Genomic DNA, 23,175 nt, shown 5'->3' on the forward strand with positions numbered 1-23,175 from the left:
GTTTAATAAAATAGATTACCGATATTCATGCTATAAATATTTAAATATAAATATATATAAATATTAAAAAATGTTTATAAATACTTATAGTAATTACATTTTATAAACACTATGATAATTTAAGTATAAAAATTTATTAATAATATTTACAATTTTGTCCATATATTGTGTATCATAAATGTATACAAAAAAATTACGAAATTTACTATTATACTTTTATAATACATTTTTTTTTAGTAATGTATTATCAACCTTAGAAGAAATTTTTTTTGGCAGAAATAACATTTTCATGATAAACAATAATTTTTTTTATATTTGTTATAAAAGAATTAAATAACGGACCTTTTGGTTCGTAATTTAATTTTTTAACCAAGGTAAGTGGTTTTTTACAATCCAAAAGTACAATAAATAAACATTTTCAACAAGAAAATATTGGACATATTATAGATTATTTTATCACTAATCGCCCACAGCTAATTATTATCAAACTTCTGAAATAGCTCTATTATACGATCGTACACTAGAGTTTTAGCATCAATGGCAATTAGAAAATCTATGTGATTAAATAATTTATGTGAAATTTCTTCTAGCAGGATAACATTTGGCAAGTACTTATATGTCTCGAGTACATTCTGAAAATAAAATATTGAAGATGATAGAATTAGCATCATAAGAATATTGAAATATAAGCAATTATTTCTTAAAACAATTATTTAATAACCAATAATAATTTAACTGGGACCGCCATGAAATTACAAAGGTAAGGAAAGGATCAATATGATCGAAATTATATACCTAATATAATATTTTAATATAAAAATTATAAATTGATTGTCGATTTGATAATAATGAAATAATAATAAAATATTTTTTGAATATTTTTTTTTTCTATTTTTATTTACAATTGTATAACCATATGAGTTGAAAAATGGGAAAAGAATGAGAAAGAAGGAAGAGAAGAAAAAAAGAAAAAGGAAACAATGGACAGTAAGAAAAAAAAATGAAAAAAAACATTCCATGTAATTACAAAAAAAATTATGCAACTCTATTTAAAAACTCAAGGTAATTTTAAATTATTTATTATAAGAAGAAATATTTTCAATTTTTATCCAATTATAGCTTGCATGAAATTAAAAAGGTTCTTGTATAAATATACTACATATGCATGTAGTATATTTATAAATATTCAATAAAATTATATTTTTTAATACATATTTTTATTATAAGATGTTTTTATATAAAATTTAAAAGTGCGATCTTACCACTTTTGGAGCAAGCACATCGTTAGCGGTGTAATACATAGCTAAAGGCACTGTCACTTTGCTAAGATTATATATTATAGGTGTTGTCTGTCCATATTGGATAACATTTTCTAAATGTCCATGATCGTAGCTTTGAAATTTCTCTGTAGAAAAAAATATTAAATGTCAACATAAATGTAAAATTTAATATAAAAGATTGGAAATCCTAATTTAGGTAATCACAAAATAACTATAATAATATAATCGTAAACAAACAGAAAAAAGCTAAAAATTTCACTGTTTCAAGAAATCGGTGAAGTTTTTATGTATGCATAGTCAGTTTTCTATGTTGAAGTAGCAAAGTTAATAACTGAATAACATTAGCAATTTGTTAAACTAACAAATTTTCTTAGTTAGTTATAGATGTTGAATTCGCGCAATAAGCTTTGCTGTACCATCTAATTAATTTTTTTTTCTGTGAACATATTAAAAGTATTTCTCCTGGAGAACTGTTAATATACGTTTTGCATATTTCTTACTTTTTAATTATAATGGTTTATATACTTTAAACGGTTAAAGAAAAAAAAATACTCACTTTTAACAAAATTTTGGTAATATTGATATATTAATTGTACGGATGCCCCTGCTGGGAAATGAGATAACATATGCGGAAATGCCGTCTGTAACGAATAATTTTATTAAAAACAATTAAGATTTATCATTAAAATAATATATGTATATAGAAACTATATTTTGAAATTTTTTTTAATATGTAAAAGTAGTGGCAATGTTGTAATTAGTAAAATTGAGATGAATTGATAATATACAGTATTCAGTTGTACTGGATCGGCTCCGAAAAGTAGAAACATTATTGCCACACAGATAGGTTGAGTAATTGCCTTATCTGTACACAATGTTCTTCCTATCGTAATTGTTGTTGATGATAAGGAAGCTATTTCATTTATTTCATTAAAATCCAAAAAATCCTAGTAAACAAATATAATCGTAAATATAAAAAACATAAACACACAAAAAAATATAATAAAAATAAAACAATGTTTATAATACGTATAATTTGGAAAAAATATATTTAAACAATTATGTATTAGCTTGTGAAATGTTCGTATAATCAAATAATAATCAAATAATAGGTCATATAATCAACATAATAAAATAGTGAAAGATAATACACAATTATTAAAACAAACAAAATATACATATAATACAAGAAATAATAATTAATATGTACGATGAAAATATTATAATTTTTTTATTAAACATTTCAATCTGAATTGAAATTCTTTTCTATAATTAATAATTATCTACAATATTTGCAATAAAATACTTAAAAGGCAACATTAAATATAAAAAAATATTTATAGTAAAACACATAATATTATAAAGAATGCAGATGTCTAATTTAATAATTTATTTCTTTTTATGCCTCTACACAACTTAATTAATTATGATCATATTAGCAATAAACAGTGTAATAAAATAATTTTGATAGTAAAAATTATTTTCTTATTAGGATAATTAATTCAAAATTTATGTGTAAAATATACTTATTATATTGTATTATACATATATTCTACATATAATACAATTTGGATGGCTCATTACAGTATTTACCTTAAAAAGCTTCGGTATATCGTATAAATTACGCAAAAATTCGAAAGGAGCAGGCATTTCTTTCGGTACACCGACTGGAGCAAGACAGATTCCCAATTTTATTTTTGCATTGTATTCGGGTCTTGTGGATAGTAAAGTGAATAATACGGTAGTTCCCATCGAATGACCGATGTAATGCAGAGTTTTTTGTTTTGTGTAATTAAGTACATAGTCGATCATAGCTGGCAGATCTCTTATTCCTACTTCGTGATAGCTAAACAACAATAATAAATTTTATTTCCTATCAATATTTTTTTAATACTGCAAAAATCATTGAATATTTGTTAAAAAATTTTTAATTAGTTTGATCAATTTTTCTGACCAAAGATATCAAAACATAATAAGTCTTTACATATTATAAATATATTATAAATATATTTTTTATTTAAAAAATTTATTTTAATTAGAATTTAAAAAAACTTTAAATTTGAATTTAAAAAATATAAAAAATAAGGAAACGTAAAGGTATTTAAACAACAAAAAATAATTAAAATTACAAAAAATAAAAAATAATAAGTAATATTTGTTTAAAATAACACTTGTAAATATTATATTAAAGTTTTACCCAAATCGCCAAAAGTTTCGATCTTGCGGAGATAATTTTATATGTGATCTGCAATAAGTATTTCCTCTGTAATTTCCAAGCCAAATATCATATCCTTCATCAGCCAATAAAAATGCTGGAATATATGATGATAATGTATTAGTTCTCTTATTATTATATTTTTGAATTATTAACTAGTCATTCGTCTAACAGAAAATTATCAAAATAAATGTATGTCTTATAAGACAAAGTGATTGAATCTTTATTAGACATTATGTCAATGACTATAGTTAATAATTATTTCTAATAACACATAATTTCTAATAAAATAATTAGACATAATTTCTAATAAAGGTTCAATCACTTTATTTTATAAGACATACATTTATTTTGATAATTTTCTATTAAATGAAATTTCATTCCGGTAAATATTATTTATATTCTCAAAATATACATACATTGTTATTCTGAAACATTTTGTTGTTTCATATGTATGTATAAACGGAATGCAAATACGGAATCTGTGCGTGAAATACAAATATACTATAGGATGCGGAATACGGAATTTGCTGAATGTCATATCCGCATTTCGTATACGGATTCCGTATTCTATATGCGAATTCCACATGCTACATTTGAATTTTTCTTGTCTTTCATAAATCGAATCATGAAATAGTGACATTTGATGTAGTTCAGCGTATAATGGCACAGTTGCTACTACCCCTATTAATTTTTTGTGAAATTAAAATACCAAAAGTTTTACTGATTATATGTATTGAATTACATATATTGAAGCTACAGAATGTCAACCTGCATTACCTATATTAAGAACAAATTGCAGTAGGTACTGTTAATTTTTTGGTTTTAATTTTTAGGAAACATTTTACGATTTTAATTAATATTTATTGAAAGAAATTAAGTATCTCTTAGCAGCGCGCGCGCCAAAAATAATAACTGTTTGGGCATAAAAGAAAACAGCACAAAATGTTCTCTTGTAAGTAGATCTATCTTTATATTCCCATTGAAATTTGTAGGAACTATTTTGTATTTATATTTATAATAAGAGATACTAATTATATATATATATTATATATAGAGAGTAAGCGTTATATATAGAGAGCACTCACCAAGGTTTTTGCCAGGACCAAATAACACCCAGGTATCAGATGAAGCGAGAAGACCATGTTGAAGGAATATAACCCCTTTTCTTTGTCGATCTTTAGATAAAGGACTTCCTGGTATTCTATGTATCACCAAGATGTAGTGATCTTTCGTTATAACATAATGTTCCTCAGCAGGGTAACCATATCTCTCTACCAAACCAATCTTTGTAAACACAAAATGTTAAAGAAAAATTCATTTTTTAGTAATTTTATGTATTTTAAGCGTAATATGTTTTTACGTTATAAATAATAAATAATTTATTTATTTATAAAAAACAATGTGTGTTATATTCAAAATTTTATACTGCATTGTGAAAACGAAAATTGTTTTCTATATAAATATAACTTTATTAATGTAACTTTTTTTATACAATTTAATGTATTTTTTTTTAGTATGTGTTTTTATAATAAAATAAGATATTAAAAGACAATCTTGTACTTACAAAATCTAACGTAGTTACATTTTTCACTGTTTCGACTTCTTCTAGCTTTCTTACTCTCACTATACCGGGATCTTTAGGAAATAGATACCTGATTATTGCTCTTGGAAAGAGTGCTAAGTCTTCCCAGAAAGTTTGTTTTGCTTCCAATAACACTACACTAAGCATGAGAATGAAGAAAATAAATTTCATTTCTATTCTTATTATATTGTCGATATTGGAGATATTAAAGTTATTACAACTTGTAGGTACCGACAATATTATTTGATATAAGTTTTATGGCAACTATCTTCGTTTGCAAGAAACCTATAAATGCAGATTAATTTATTAATTATTAGAAATTGAATCTTGCTAAAAATAAATGTCAAAGAAATTTATTAGGTGTTAAATTGTGTTAATTTATAATAACTATTAAATATTTAATAATTATATTATAATTTTGTTAAAGATATTAAAATTTATAAAATTTGTTTAAATGAAATTATAAAGATTTATTTTTTTGATTAATTAAAATTCATTTTGTATCTATTACAAATAAAAATATATAAAAAATAAAGCTTGACTGATTGAAAGCGCGGTGAAAATTTATTATATCAGAAATGAATACTCAAATTGAATAAAGTCTTTTTTATTTGAGCGTTTCCACTCTCTTTGGAGTCTTTCTCAGCAATATAGATATTAGAAAAAAAATTGAAAGCTCACATATTCATAACAATTAAATCACTTATAAATGGCTAAAATTGAAATATATTGTAACTTGATAATTAAAAAATGTGTCGTTAGAATGGAAATTACAATAAATGATAAAATTCAAGTGTGGACTCATTCTAATAGATTTCTCTGTAGAGGACGTGTTATAAAGCTTTGTTATATATATAATTATCAACAATTTGTAAAATAATTTGTGTGTTGGACTAAAAAATTTTTTGAACTAATGATAGTATCTAAATCGTATATGACATGTCGTTCGAGTTGAACATTTATTAAATCAAAAAAAGGTAGCGCAGTAAACAGTGTGTAGACATTAAACATATAATAAGAAAATGTGTGAGCCAACATATAAATATGTTCCAAAATTAATTATCTGTTGTCCCTTAATAATAATAAGTTATAAATAAAATTTAAAAAAACAATAATAATAATGAAAAGGAAAACGAAAGGAAATTAAGTGTTAATAAATAAAAATATAAATAATATACAATACACACATATTAGCTACGAAAAATTTTGTAACATTGCTGCATGAGCATGATGCAGTCTCTCGGTATCTTTGCATAAACGCAATTTCAGAAATCAGCCATTTATTTAAAATTGTTTCCTTTTGTTTTTAATTGTTACTGTTTTTATTTTATAAAGTAATAAAAATTTAATTGCTTATTATTGAGTTTGATAAAATCTTTAATCAATTATTCGACGTATTTTGAAATTATATTTTTGATATTCTCATTTTTATAAATTATTTAAAGTACATATGTTTATTACTCATATATTTGTAAGTATTTTCAATATATATTTTAATAGTTTGTTAAATAAGTTATAATCATCGCAGCAACCTATTCTAATATTGAAAAAATTTTTATAATTAACTGAATTTTTGTAATATTTTCTAATCGTCGATTGATTGCGTTACTGACAGTTTTCCAGAACAGGAATTTGAAGGTAAATGCTTGAATACTGAATGAAGAAGGTAGGAAGAGTGAAGAGAGATTAATTAAATTATATTCTTCAAAATTGATAGTGGCGGTAGACATTATAAACTACCACAGTGTGATATAATATACGTTTTTTTAAAACGCTCTATTAAATATTAAAATTAAGACTGGCTGATAATTAAAGTTGTCAATTATAATTTGAATTATAATGTTTAACCTAATAAATATATAAAAATGACATATTGCACATTGATCATAACGTCGATTTACAATCACTTGATTCGACGACGATGACGTCATTTTTCACGTACGTTTTATTTAAAGTATTATACATATACTCGCCAATATACATGTTCAATTAAACACTTTAAACTAGCAATCTAAACAAGTTTGTAGAAATAAACATTCTCAACAATAAATTGTTTGACCTCGAACACGAATTATATGTATTCTAATTTTACTAAAACCTAGCAACGTAAGTGCCATATACTACGGATAAATTGGAAATGTGAGCAACAAACGCACTGTACTCAGACAATATAATATGCAGAAATATTACATATATTATAAACGTCACATATCTGTTCATATTCAACATTTTTATTGACTCGTGGCAATTAATTAGGAGTTTCTCGCACTACTTCCTAGTTAATAGACAGTTTATTCATAAAAATGTGTAAAATAATTAAAATAATAGAATAAAAAGATTACAATATCTTACGCCATCATATCTATAAATTATTATTAATTTTATATGTTACTGAATATTTTTTAAAATATTTTATAAAAGTTATAAGATGTTGATTTAATGTACACGCATCGTCCATTACATATATTCCCGCTTTTTTCATTGAAGAATATAAACTTTTTTTTAACTATATGATTAGTCTAAATGAGTAACATTACGAAAACAAACTTAAGTATTTACTTTATAATTATAACGATTTTTAAATTGCTATCTTACACACAAGTGTTTAAAAGAGAATGCAAGAATATTGATATTCTGCTATTACAGAATAAAAGTTATGCCTTTAACTTGTGTAACGTAAAATTCTATACGTTTAGAATTAAATATCTTTAAAATAGTTAACAAAATCAAGTGTAATTTTCTTACGAACTCTCTATATTTAATAAACCATAAAATATGTATCCGAGGATCAGGCAATTCAGAGTCAAACGTGATTCTTTGTACGTAATTATCTATTTATTCTTTAAAAGTGTTGAACGTTTCGACTTTGCTTTGGAGTCATCTTCAGTATAAATAATTTCAATACTCCTCCGAATGTTTGAGACGAGGTTACTATCAAATTCGCAAATCTAATGTACGATCTCAAACATCAAAGAAAAGTCATTTCACAATTATTTCGATCAAAATTCACAAATTTATAACTTTAAAAACTATTTTACATCATTCTGATAAAATAGTACAAGTTATCTCATACGAGACTTAAACATAACTGATCAGAATGGAAGACTGCAATTAAACCGCAATTTTTAAAATTGGCTCAATTTTATCTTTCAAAGTAAGATTACACTCCAAGTAATTTAGAAAATATAGGAACAACGGCGTAGTTCGTAACTAATGCAGAACGTGACCTTTGTTACTCACAATCAATATACTGCCAATCATAGTGTACAATTTTGTTTATAGAACGGGTGAACGTAAATTGTTAAATTGTTAAATAAAGACCAATCCCTCGATGAGCAAGCGGTATTATTTTGAAAAATATCAACAAAAATGTGTTGCAATCTTTCTGTGATTGGCTATTTGCCAATACTGATTTGTATTCTTCTATTCTTGTATATGGAAAAAAATAACTTGACAATAGCAGCTAAATTTTAATAGCATAATCAAACTTAACTGTAAGAGCTACCGTCTTATTGTCATTGCTAAGTTTTTAGCTAGTACAGACAAAAAATATTCACTGTGGCATGAAGTTTTATTAACTGAAGTTAAAAGCGTTATTATGATAGCAAGCATCTAAAAACATGTTAGACGTACCTAAATTTCAAATACTTTTTACCCATGCACATACATTACGGAAAATGCTTCATCAGATGTTTCTAGCAGCACAAATTTTTTACCACAATATGTAAGTACAAATGGCTAATAAATTTAGCTTGGGCACCATCAGCATTAACTGCTCCTATTTTAAAGACAATTTTAGTTATTATAGCTTGTATATTAGCTTCTATGCTAATCATTTATTTTCGTGTATAATCTTGCGCTTATAAATTCTTTGTATTATAGTTCATTGTTTTGGCTTTTTCTGGTTATCTCTCATTACACTGGGATTTTTAAAAAATACAATAGCTACTTGTGAATATTGTTTTTGGAGAGAGAGTAAATTTTCTTAGACAGATAATTTTGCTTCCACTAATCAGGATTAAGCAGTATATTTGAAATACTTTTATTTAAAACACTGTTTTTGCAATAAAAGTGTATATTATGTTTTACATTTCAGTGGTACATATAATAGTATTATGTATCTTGTAATTAAAATTGAAAGTTATGTGTATTTCGGAATTTAAATAATAATATAATTGTCAATATTAAAGTATTTGAAATACAAAACACAAAATATTATTTTTAATCTTTATAGTTATTGATATTGAAATACAAATGTTTTTATATACTCCTGTGAAGTATAAAATACCAAACATTTTCATGTCCTCAGCTAAAATACAAAATATGAGATACAATTGTCCTGCAAATATCGTTTTTTAAATGAAAGTATTTCAAATATATGCCCAGCCCTGCCAACACTATGATAAGCATAAGTATCAAGGAAATAAGTTTTATATCTAAGTAAATTTTTTATGTGTACTACAATTTTTATTACTTACCAATGTATATATATACATTCTCAGCAATAAGTTGTTTGATCTCCGTATGCGAACGTTTTCTGATTTTATTGAAGTCTAACAATATAAATATTAATTATCACATATATGGTGAATAAATTAAAATAAACGTGATCAAGGAACGTGCTAAGCTTAGACAATACAATAATATATGCAAAAATGTTACATAAACGTCACGTATATATTATATATGTGAATGGTATAATAAATACGAATGAGGCTTTTTCTTGCGGATCAACGTTAATAAATGCACTTCTACTGAATAGCAAAGAGGAGGGGGAAGATCTGATGACGTTTAACATTTTTGTGAATTCTTGGCAGCTTTTTTCTTCCAGTCGTTGCAGTACACAAACTTGTTCGAATCAATGTCGTTTCGCAAGGTCATGGTCCAAGGTTTCTACGAACGAAGTTATAAAGGTCGTCGAAATTTTGGATAAATCTCGGGCATAGCGATGCAAGTTTGCAACTGTTTAATCATGACGCTGTGCTTGTCTCAACGCCAAGATATTATGTCTTCAGATGGTACCATATACAAAAATATTCTATTATTTAGCGGTTCCATGTTAATGTTAGAGAATTTTCCATTTGTATACTATCCTAAAAGGATACTTTACAAAGTAAAGGAATTTCATATAACTACAAAGTGTTGAATGTAGAATCGTAATCTTCTTAATGTTAAGAGAATCTTGCATATATTGACACTTATAGCTACAGTAGCGTGTAATTGACAAACTTCTAACAGCAAGCGTGCCGCTAGTATCTTGTATATCCTTTTGTTTCAAAAGGTTGTGTTTCTGTAAGTTATTTATAATAGAATTTTCTATAGAGAAATTTATTTTTAATCATAGCTCATGTATCCCTATTTTTATAGATGAATACGAGTACGTGTTATAAATACATGCGCTTGATTCATGTAAGATTTTTTGCTTACAGGAAATGCTAAGAGAAATGCCCGCTTATTGGTGGAATATTTTTTTAGGTATTGAAGTCAAGGTGAACAAATAATAAATATAATTTTTACATTCTCATAAAAGAAATTGTGGTAGCTTGGTCCATTCGGGAATGAAACATAAATCCATTGGAGGACAAAAGAACCGGATAAACACATGCGTACGTATACGTGTATGAGTGTATATGCAGCTAACCTGCATATCGTGTCGAGAATAGTACGTGATTTCAGATATGTAAAACTCGGAAGGGCTTCGTTTATCTACTAAAATGATTGCCTACGAAGTTATATAAAATAATAAATACTATAATAAATATCTCTCTCTCTCTCTCTCTCTCTCTCTCTCTCTCTCTCTCTCTTTTATTTTTTCTTATTTAAAGTACATAGTTTAAATAAAATTATTTTAAATACAAAATCGACTCCTAATTGATACGATTTATTTAAAAAACATTGTTACAAGGGTTTGTGAGATCGTATCGCGAGTCCGTGCGTATGCGCATTCCAAAAGTGCGAGAAAAAAGAGACGCTTTAATGTCACACACACAAATACTATACAGCGACTATAATGACAATACTGGGGAAGTATATGGATCTCACTTTAACGCACGTTGCCAGCTCCGCCCAAAGTCTTTCACTTCTCTGCAGAACAACCCAAGGAAACCCACACAATTCTCCAAGGAAATCCGCACGTCTTCATGTTGCTAACAGATCCAACGCGTGAAGAATTAGTAAATGCGGCACGGTCACAACACAATATAATAAAATCAGTTATTTAAACTAATGAATATCAGTTAACACTTTGATTTTTTATATTTAAAATATATATATTTTAAATAACTTTATTTTGAGTACAACCGAACCCTGCATGTGAATAATAAAGGATTAAAATAGCGATTAATCATTAAATAACTGAAAACGTTTTAAATGTTTACAGACTTATTTAATATTAAATTTAAATACGAATGTGCATATTATTGATATTGGAGATTCTAAAGTTATTACAACTTGTAAATGTCAACAATATTATTTGATACAAGTTTTAGTGTATCTCAAGTGTACATTACAAAGAAACGCCGAGATGGCTCGCTGCTTGCGATGCAATTGATTCGCAATCTGTAGATCCGAGTTCAATTTCACCTGCACCCACATATTCGCGAGGAGCCGTAAATGGCTCCATTTGGTGATTAAGAAGGTGCCGACGACAATTGAATTTGATCGAGATCGATAGTATAGACTTTTTAAATTCCAAATTCGATAATAGTGATATCTCTCACTCATTTCTTATATTACTTATATATCGTTGTGTCTCACTCAACGCATTTATCTTATCTAATATATTACAACGCTACCTCTTGTAAGATCGAACACCTACACTGCTATAATTTAATAAATCACCACCAAATTTCATGTGAACTTCGGTTTCGGATGATAAGAATTAAAAGTACGTATCAAAGATTTTGTTTATATGAGAAAAAGGATTAGAACAACATCGTCAACATTAATATACAAAATGTTTTTGCAAAATGTCAATAATATAATGAGAATAGGAATGAGAAATTCGTTTCCTTCATATGCTTAGTATATTGTTAGTGGAAGCAAGAATAACTTTTTGTAAAAACTTAGCATTCTTTTCAAAAGCAACAAAGTTGTGGCTTCCACATATAAGTTATGTGCACGCTACAATTAATTATTGCAATGTATGTTGCAATGGCTGATATCTAAAATATATACTGTAGTTAAAATACAGGTAGTTAAACTTGTTCGACTATATTAATTAGATATCACAACTAAGACATTTGCAGTCTATAATTTACACCTGCAATTTAGTTATCATATGCAATTTTAGCTACGGTAGCTACTTTCTTATTTCCGTATATTACATGCGTATTATTGACTTATCTTTTATTTCATTAAAAGCGAGAACCTTCTAAACTTTTTTTATAATCGTTATTGAGATGTCTGATCATGATCTAATCCGAACGATAGTTCTAAATGCAATTGAGTTCAAATTTCTTGTGAACAAAAATATAAAAACCGTCGAAATTGTGTGTAAACTGCGTGCATCTTTCAAACAAGAAACGCTGTCTAAGGCACAACGGTATTTGATATTTCTTTGGACATTGCAACAGCCTACTCTCTAAAATTTTTAGATTGAATCTCGTGTTCTAAAGAGTAAAATTTTACTCTTAAAGATGAATTGCAATTGAATCACATCTTTTTAAAATTGACACAATTTTTCTATTTAAAGTAAGATTATACTTCAAATAATTTAGAAAATAGGAAAACAACAGCGGCGAATCCATAACTAATGCAGAACGTTACCTTTGTTATTTACAGTGTACAGCCGATCACAGGAAATGCTTCCACATATATCTCTAGCAGCAAAAATTTGTTGCTACAGGTAGTACATACGTATAAATGCAAATGGCCAATAAATTTAACTTTGATACCAACAGCATTAACTGCCCTTACTTTAAAGACACAATTAGCTACCACAACTATACATTAACTCCTATACTAATCCTTCTTTTTCGTGTATAATCTTACGCTTACATACACACACATACAAAGGACTCCGCAAGAATCTTATGGAAAATGCCCTTCGGTCAAATGCCCTGAAACTGTGCTATTTTATAGTTTTAGTCATGCCGATCAAAAGTCTTCATAGGCCGAAGCCTTGAAAATGGACAATTTTTTTGCTATGGCATCCTGAATATGACGGTTATTGCGTTTATGTATATGTAAAATGCATGAATTTCCAAAGCCTTTCTGTATGCATTTTTTTGTAGTGGGATTCAATTTTTAGAATTGATTATTGGGAGTTATGATGTTGTTGATTACGCATCTGCTGTTAGTGTTATCAAAAATTCAAGATGGTGGACCCAATATGGATCTGTTGTTACTTTTATAACATGAAAGAGGCATTTTTTAAGGTGATATCAATATTGGTAGTTTTCGATGATACCGCCGGCGTAGCGTGAGCGTGTGTGTGTGTGTGTGTGTGTGTGTATGTGTGTGTGTGCGCATGTTGTGCTAGAGATTTATTACAATGTACAAAAAAAAAATAAAATCCAACATTTATTATTATTACATATTATTTCTTGATTTAAAACATCGTTATTACATATTTAATAACGATAATATTGAAATTCAACATTATTGTACCATAGATTTACTTCACAGACACATATTAATGCGTATACTTTAATTCTGTAAAAGAATTTTCGAATCTGTGAATGATAAAAAAAAAGTATTTACGATACGAAAATTATGTAGTTTAGTCGGTAATACGGACGACTTTAGGATCACCTTAAAGAAGAAAATGCAGTTAAGATGTAGATTATCAAGAGACACAGTATATATCTGCCTTGTACCAATTAAACTCACAGCGTGAGATTGTGAGATATTGTATAGAATAAAAAAAAATAACAAAAAATCAAGGATACAAGATTAGGTATATATGAATGAGGTATATATGTATTATGTTAATTTAAAGATGAACATTAAACTACATTCGTTTCTTTTATGTAACATTCACTTATTATATTTTGACTAATCCGTGAATGCTGTACATATGGTATACAGTAATAAGACGTTTTGGCTTTTGTGGATTGTCTGCTTTCTCTCATTTTATACCTTTGACTAAAATTTATTAACTTTCTGTTTCGACATTGACTGATCAGCATATTAAGAACCGTTTTTTAATTAATATTATAGTATTGTTTACGAAGCGGTACTTTGTAATCGTGGTGAGTTTCTTTATTCTCGGGATGATTTATTATAATCTTAGTTCTTTGGAAATCAGTTTTCACAATTTATTATTTCTGATATTTCCAATTTTTCTGTTTTTCTTCTTTTTCTTTTTCATCCATTTAGTTTTGTCTATTATTTATTCTGTATCTTAATTATCACGACGTGGAGGAGCTCACCGTTGATTGAAAAATTGTATTGATTAGTTATGTAAATTAGTTTGTTTCTCTGAAGAGGGCTAAAAAGTTAGCCGAAACATGTAAGAGCGCTACTATCATAATAAAAGAGCGTTATTCGAATAAATGGTTTTTATCACTTTATTAGAGATGTTTTTAATTGCGCAACGTCTTCTGCGCCCGACTCCTATTGCCCTTTATTCTCTCCAACATATAAAATAAGATATAGGGGTTTCTAGCAGTTTTAAAAGTTACACCTTTTACAATCTACACACTTATTACACTTTTAGTTGAGTCACACTATCAAGAGATCTGCCTTATGCCAATTAAACGCATAGCGTGAGATTGTGCGATATATATTGTACAGAATAAGTATAAATAACATGTGTATGTAATTCTAGATGTTACAGATTTATAGGTATTCTTCTCACTACGATAATATACACCATAATGGAAATACATAAGGTAAATCATTTCCACGGATGCGCAGTAGCCCGAAAGTAAGAGGGAGCAGATAGCCAATCACATTGTCCTATTTCTTAAAAATCTAAAGTGACTGACGATATGCTGTCACTAGAGACAATCTAACGCAATTTCAGTTCAGAGTTCAGTTTGAGGATTAACAATTACTTATCCTTTAATTTCTAGTATTGATTGTATCTACACATATATTTACGTTTGAACACATGACGTTTTTCGCGCCATATTCGCATTCAATCTCTCTTCTCTTAACGACAGTGTGTCGCTTGTACCTCTGTAAAGCATCTTGCAATAAAGACATGTATTATTACACGAGTACTTCTTATTCCGTTTTGGGATTAAACTAACTTAGGATATTGGACTAACGTGCTCACAAAGATATGCAAACGAGTGCTATCTGACATTTAAAATATGAATCAAACAACATTTCTAAGAACGATGATGATGATGATGATCGCAATATCTCCATTCGTAGAATATGTAGGTCATAAAAAACAATTTTATTATAAATTTAAATTTCTAAGTAAATTGAGAATACTGAGAAGTCGATTAATTCAGTCGATTATTGTGAGATCCGATAATCTTAGGTGTTCACCGACTCGCGTAAATATACGGTAACGATACGATCTCGCTTCGCATTCATTTGGCGCGAGACACTACTGTGATTTAAAATTAAAAGGTTGAAAGTTTTATGTATTTCGAAATTTTAATAATAAAGTCAACTGTCAACCTTAGTATTTGAAATACGAAACTCAAAATATTGGAATCTTTGGTATTGAAATATAAAATGCTTTTACATACTCCTATTAAATATAATAATTTATATACCAAACATTTACATATTTTTTGCTAAAATACAAAATACAAGATGCAATTGTCCTAATACAAATATCGTTTTTTAAATAAAAGTATTTCAGATACATATGCTCAGCCCTGTCACTAAGGGCCAATTTCACCAACGTCGGTTGAGCTAACCGACGGTTAAAGTGTCAACCGTGATTGGTTCATTCTGGTCAAAGGCAAATGCGATTGGATAATTCCATTGGAATTAACCGTCGGTTAGCTTAACCGACGTTGGTGAAATTGGCCCTAAGTCTACGGTAAACATAAATATAAAGGAAACAAGTTTTATACTCATTCTCATTATAATGTCAACACTATGAGATTGTACAGTTATTACAATTTGTAAGTACCGACAATATTATTTGATATAAGTTTTTTTGACTGACATACAAATGTCGGTAGTAAAATGAATACGAATGAGGTTTCCTCTTGCAAGTCAATGTTAATAAATGCACTTCTACGACTAGCAAAGAGAAGGGTGAAGATCTATTGGCGTTTAACTTTTTTGTGAATTCGTGACATTTTTTTCCGTAATCGTTGTTATGATATCCGAATAGTACGAATAACTACCATTGCGCAAAGCGTAATTCAAGTTTTTTGCAAACGAAAATATATATTTAAAAACGGTCGAAATTTTGTATAAATTGTGTGCAATGTAGATTCACAACTATTTTATGATGCGAACTTGATATAAGGTCTGTTCGCGTTGCTTGCACTTTTTGCACTTACGATTTTCGCTTTCTCTCTTTTTAACGCCGAATATATATCTATCTCATTTTAAGTGCAAAATTATTTGAGGATTTCATGCAACGCGAACAGACCTATAGTGTCTCTTTTTCGATTTTATATGCAGTTTGCAATTTTGTATGCAGTTTACGCAACAATTTGACTATTGATTGTTCTCTGAATCTATTTCCTACAATAAATATTTGACAAACTTTTATTTTGCAAAAGACTATCTGCGTTATTTCACTGTTCTCGTTATACATTTTCGAAGTCAAGGTGATTATATAAAACGTAATTTTTAATTTATATTCTAATAAATGAAATCATGGTAATTTGGACCATGAGGAAATCCATTGGAGGACACAAAAACTGGGTAAATGTAACAATTTAACAATTATTGATGCTGTTTACCTCGCCACTGAATGCCAGAGATCCGGGTTCAACTCCCGGCCGAGGTAATATTTCTCGCAATGAAAAATTAATTATTTACAGTTTTTAATAGGTTATTCAACATTGGTCAGATTGATAAGATATGTAAATAACATCAATAATTGTTAAATTGTAGTCAATTTAATAACTCTTTTATTACTGCGGTAGTTTATTAGTATTACATTTCAAGTCTAAAATAATTTCGGTGCGCAATCAAAGAATTACAATTCGTAGTATATATTATAAATTCACAAGCGCAATTATTTAGAAGCATTCGTTTCTAAGTATTAGGTAGCTTAGATCATTGTAGCATTCTCTCATTCGGTTTTAAATAACTTTATTTTAAATACAACCAAACTGTATGTGAATAATGAAGGGTTAAAATAGCAATTAACATCGAATAAAGCGTTTTAAATGTTGAAAGTTTAATTTTGAAATTTTTTATCGTTTTCAGCATAGATTCTACCTCACAGATACGTATTAATGCGTATACTTTAATTCTGTGAAAGGATTTTCAAATCTGTGAATGACAAAAAAAGTATTTACGATACAAAAATTATACGATTTTGTCGGTAATATAGAGGCCTGTAGGGTAATTTAGGATCTCTTTTAAGGCGATGCTGGACCCGCCTGTATTATCGACGAAAACAAGCGTTTTTGATGTTTTCGTCGATAATACAGGCGAGTCCAGCATCGCCTTAATCTTAGAAAAAACTTTCGACAGCAAAAAAGTATTATGAGTAATAATACTTTTTCATTATATCAAATAATTTACACTTTTTGACCAACAACGAAGATATGTAGGTATCTTTCATATACATAATTTGAAGTTGAATAAACACGAAAGTAGTAAGCACAGGTTACTTGGTTAAATCGTCATTGATTGTCTACAAATCATTATTAAATTTCTGAAGTAGTTCAATTATTCCATCGAATACTAGAGTTTTAGCGTTAATGGCGATTATAAAATCGAAATGGTTAAATAATTTATTTTCCTCCAGCAGAATGACATTCGGTAGATGCTTATATATTTCAAGGGTATTCTAGAGAAACATAGTATGCAAGACGATAAAATTAATAATAATAGTTTAAAGAATACAAGCAATTATTTTTTATGGTAATTTTTATATAGAGTTAGTGAGAGGGGGGAGGGGGAAGAAATGCCACACTTTACCGAAATTAGTTTTTTAAATAATTAAATAATTGTTCATTTTAAAGTAATTTTACGTACTGATCTTCTTCCATCTTTTATCTATTATTTGTTTATGATCGCAACCAAATATTTTCATTTTCTGTTATTAAAACGAAAGAAATAGGAAAATGTTGAAAAATGGATAAAGTGTCACCAAGTATATGCAGTATGTAATAATATGCCACATAAAAAGGTGCTAATTACAACATTACATTGTTTTATTTATTGCAAAAACACAATTATAAATAATTTTTAAGATATAACAGTAAATATTTGTAAGATGATAATAACTTCAATAGATTAAGTTATACAACCTGTAAAATAAACATTGTGACATAGCAATAAATAAATGTTTAGGTTTATTTATTAATTATTATTCGTTAATACATATTTCCTGTCACAATGGGATTATGCGGCAAAACGTTTGTTTATAGCGCTTTAACCTACATTGGAGAAAAGTGGCTACTGGCATTTTATCAACAAAAATAGATGGCACATTTCCCTAAGACGTCATTTTATCTTATGATGAATTTATACAATTCGATTGTTAAGAAAATTAATCAATGACGTACTGAATAATTTTATTTTAACCTATATTAATAGATTAACAAGCTCATCGAGTTAAACATCGTATAACACTTAAATAATAATTTACATAAAACACTACGAAAGTTATATGAAGCACATTTTCATACACTATGCTGTCATATTTATCTCATAAAGACAATGTTATTGTCAGGAAATTGTTAATGCTTATACAATACATTAAGGGGATGTTAGAGTCATCTGTGTATTATCCGATAAAACTAGCGTTTTTGACGTTTTCATTCCTGTCTGATTTCTTCGTAATAGTTTCGCAGAATAAAAATGTCTTCTCCACGATTTAAATATTTAAGCCAATGTATCCTTCCCCTGATGTATTTTGTGTCCAAAGCTAGAAAAAGTATGAAATCATAGATTTCTTTATCTATTCAACCTCAGTATGGCGATCAACGCTGAAGATAAAAATGGATAAAAAAATTTGTAATTTCATATTATTTCCAGCTTTGAACATAATAATATAAACCAGGGCCAAATACATATTAGCATGAATATTTAAATCATGGAAGAGGAATTTTTATTCTGCGAAACTATTACGAAGAAATTAGACAGGAACGAAAACGTCAAATTGCTAATTTTATTGATAATACAGGCGGGTCTAGTATCACCTTAAACACACTGCAAACAATTTTGCGAGACACTGACGCAAGCGTTACTAATCGGTAACACTGTTAAACAAAATGAGTGACATATTTCAATTGCGGTATACTACCCGTAGTTACACAAATAATACAATATAGATTGAAAAAATGAGAGAGGAATAAAAAAAGAAAAAAGGAGAGAAAAAGATAAGTAAGAGGAAATTAGCAAAAAATAATGCAACATTACAAAAAATATATATATTGCATATATTATACGGTTCAATTTTTAAAAAATTCAAGATAATTTTAAATTTACACTTTCTCCTCTTTCACATACACACACGCGCGCGCGCACACGCATACACGTATGCACCGAATGTCCCATTTTAATTTTGACATTGAAATATCTCAAAAATTTTATAAAAAATACGGAAAAATATTTCAAACAAAAAGTAGTAAGATTTAAAGAGGTATGTCTACTGATTATATCCGTTTGATATTGTGTGGCGTTGCCAAGTTTAGGGGGCAAGGTTACTTTAAATTTTTTAAATAAAATCCCCCAGATTTTATTGCATATTATTATAGTTCTTCCTATGATTTTTCCAAAATATTATAGTTCACTTTGGGTCAGCCGTCTTAAAGTTATCGAGATTTTTTTAAGTTATTGTTTTAATTTTGGCAACGTCATCCAATGTTAAACGGATATAATCAGTAAGTAGACCTTTTTAAACACTACAACTTTTTTCAGAAATATTTTTCCAATAACCAACACTTTTTCTGAGATAATCAGGTGATCTGGGACTTTTGCCCCACTTGTACGTGCGTGCGCATGCGCGCGCGTGTGTGTGTGTGTGTGTAAAAAAAGTATTTTCGACTTTTATTGAAGTTAATTGTAGCTTGCACGAAACAGATAAAGCATGTTATAAATATAATATAGTACGTATTATATATGCTATATACACATGTCGATAATTAAGAAAATTTTATTTCATTCTTTAATATATATTTTTTAATCAAAAGATGTTTTTATATAAAAGTCAAAAGTAAACTTACCGCTTTTGTAGCAATCAAATCGTTATTGCCATAATATATAGCCATAGGTGCAGTAATTTTGGTAAGGTTATATATTATGGGGGTATTTTGTCCGTAGTGCTTATAATTGCCAAAATATCCATGATCATATGCTTGAAATTTTTCTGCAACAATCATTATTAATTATCTATTCTATGTACATAAAATTAAAATTAAAAATATTGAAAATTTTATTTTATTTTAAGTAAACATTAGATATTACGTTATCATAAACAACGTGCTAAAAGAATTAATCAATATTGGAATCAATATTTATTATAGTCAGGGCTCGGTCGTATTTCGAATAAATTTATTTAAAATATGTATTTAAAATAATGAAAAAATTAGAAAATTATTTAGTATTTATTATTTTGAACAACTTCTCTTGACATATTTCTTGTTCAATATTTGAAATAAGTTTTTAGAACCAATTATATATATTTAATTCGAATAAGTAGTATCACTCGTTTAACTCTTTGATATTTTAAATAATTGAACAATATTCTGAAATCTATTTTTTATTTAAAATAAATCATATCATAATATTAATTATCATTCTATCAAGAGTATCAAGTTATTATATTAATTAGAGGCTATAATTATAAAAAAACTGAAATAGTAAAATCTGAGATGTGAAGATGTCAAATGTTATAAACTTATTTAATGTATACTCAAATGTATGCTAAATGTTCATCAGTTCATATCAAAATAAACAAAATTATTAAAATATTTTGTATTTCCTATTTATAACGTTTATTTAAAATACATCAGGAGACGCGGTAGCGTCTCCGGCCATGTTCAAAAACTCTGAGACGCTACATATTTCTTATTATTTTATATTTTAAATTATTTTTTAAATGTACTTAAAATAAAAAAATACTTATTTGAAATAAAAGCACAAGCTATCTGACATTTTAAATAAAAGTTGTTGTGCATTTCAAATAGATGGGATGCATTCTAGAGTCCTATTTCTTATTTTATATTTTTATTAATTTCTTGAAACCTATTTCTTATAATATTTTACATAAATTTTTGGAACCTATTTTATATTTATTATTTCGAATAAGTCGTATCACTCTTTTGTCGACTCCTATGATTTTATATTTAAAATAAGTTTCTGGAATTCATTTTTTATTTTTTATTTTAAATAAATCGTATCAGTTATTTTACCGAGCCCTGATTATATTATTAATAAGAAGATATTAGAAAAGGGTGGAACTAAAAATTTATATTAATATTATACACAATATTTTTTAGATGTTGTCACACATATTTATTTCTTTTTAAATAACACAATATTTTATTAAATCAAATACCGGAGATATAAAGACTACCGATTTAGACTACCGAGGCTAGTCTAAAGACACTCGCACGGAATGCCAGAGATTCGACTTCCGGCTGACGTAATATTTTTCGCAATGAAAAATTAATTATTTACAGTTTTTAATAGGTTATTTAACATTAGTAAAACCTATATAAGATAAGTAAACAGGATCAATAATTGTTAAATTATTGATTAATTTAACTCGTGATATTACTACGATAGTTTATTATAGTATTGCGTTTCAAGTTTGAAAAAATTTCGGCTCGCAATTAAAGAATTGTATACGTACTATACAAAGTCTCTCACACGCAATTATTTAGAAGCACTCGTGATCCTGCTTAGACCACTGTGGCATTTGTCTCATTATATTTTAATATACATCACTAATATTAAATCTTGATTCGTTGTCCTTTATCTCTAGTACTTGATTTAATTTTTATTATCGAGTCATTATATTCATTTTATTATAATATTTTATATTGTTTTATATTTTTTAGGGCTAAGAAATACTCACTTGCAATTATATTTTGGAAATAATGATCTACTAATTGTACAGAAGATCCTGCCGGATAATTCGAAAATATTGTTGGCATCATCGTCTACAACAAATGTTTCACTAAAGAGATACTGTATGTTTAACATACAGTAATATAGAAAAATGTAAATTATATTGTGTGTAATTTGTAATTTTTAGTCTCTAAAGGAGTGACAATTAAAGGATGTTACAATTAGCAAAACTGTATTAAAATTGAAGATGTATAAAAAACAAGATAATTAACAGTATTACAGTATTAAGTTGCACTGGATCGTATCCGGCTAATAGGTATATTGCTGCAACACAGACAGCCTGAGTAATTGTATTATCTACACACAGCGTTCTTGCCATCTTAATACCCATTGATGTTAAAGTTAATATTTCATATATTTCATTGGAATCAAAAATTTCCTAATAATCAAATATATTTATATCAGTATAAAAAATGTAAATAGGAGTGAAGAGATATAATAAAATCGTATAAGATACGTAACATAAGTAATAAAATATTATTCTGCTAATAAAAAATATTCTTTTATTAGAATAATATTAAAGCAAAGAGAGAACATATATACATATGTATATCTAATATTATATCTTTATTTCTCTCTCAAAATATAATTTTGATATCTTTTTACCTTTAAACTTGGTGTCATATTAGATAAATATTTCATTGCAGGAGATACTTCTTTCCATATGGCAATCGGAGCAAAGCAGATTCCTAGTTTTATTTTTGCATTATATTCGGGCTTCATGGATAATAGAATAAATAATACGGTACCTCCCATTGAGATACTAACAGAATGCATAGTTTCTTGATTTGTATAATTAAGTATATAGTCAATCATAGCAGGAAGGTCCCTCGTTCCTATTTCGTGATGACTAGACAGTAAAAGTAAAATAAATATATTTTATTGTAATAAATAAGTAAAAGATATATATA

General features: G+C 27.4%; 2 protein-coding genes across 2 annotated transcripts in view; both read right to left on the reverse strand.

The window, feature by feature from the left end:
* Nucleotides 1–473: 473 nt before the first annotated feature.
* LOC108774147 (lipase 3-like) lies at nt 474–7,437 on the reverse strand. The gene is made up of 9 exons (XM_018540180.1): nt 7,433–7,437; nt 5,063–5,258; nt 4,584–4,782; nt 3,478–3,592; nt 2,874–3,126; nt 2,069–2,227; nt 1,837–1,921; nt 1,263–1,405; nt 474–632 (listed from the first exon to the last, which is right to left on the reverse strand). The coding sequence occupies exons 1-9, from the start codon at nt 7,435–7,437 to the stop codon at nt 474–476; spliced, it is 1,314 nt and encodes a 437-aa protein (XP_018395682.1).
* Nucleotides 7,438–17,816: 10,379 nt separating this feature from the next.
* The window catches only part of LOC108774158 (gastric triacylglycerol lipase-like), a 9,987-nt gene continuing 4,628 nt past the window's right edge, over nt 17,817–23,175 (reverse strand). The window contains exons 4-8 of the mRNA XM_018540195.1: nt 22,871–23,114; nt 22,485–22,643; nt 22,212–22,296; nt 20,356–20,498; nt 17,817–17,972 (exon numbers count right to left, since the gene is read on the reverse strand). Coding sequence (XP_018395697.1) covers nt 17,817–17,972; nt 20,356–20,498; nt 22,212–22,296; nt 22,485–22,643; nt 22,871–23,114 — 787 coding nt within the window. The remainder of the gene's footprint in view (nt 17,973–20,355; nt 20,499–22,211; nt 22,297–22,484; nt 22,644–22,870; nt 23,115–23,175) is intronic.

This window comes from Cyphomyrmex costatus, unplaced genomic scaffold, assembly GCF_001594065.2.
Source record: "Cyphomyrmex costatus isolate MS0001 unplaced genomic scaffold, Ccosl1.0 scaffold2359, whole genome shotgun sequence".
NCBI lineage: Eukaryota > Metazoa > Arthropoda > Insecta > Hymenoptera > Formicidae > Cyphomyrmex > Cyphomyrmex costatus.

What these genes read in the sequence shown, in the direction of transcription:
- LOC108774147 (XM_018540180.1), bottom strand. An exon ending in TGGTCCTGGCAAAAACCTTG is followed by an intron (nt 3,593 to 4,583) that starts GTGAGTGCTCTC and finishes CATATATTCCAG; the next exon opens with CATTTTTATTGGCTGATGAA. An exon ending in ATATACCGAAGCTTTTTAAG is followed by an intron (nt 2,228 to 2,873) that starts GTAAATACTGTA and finishes TTTGTTTACTAG; the next exon opens with GATTTTTTGGATTTTAATGA.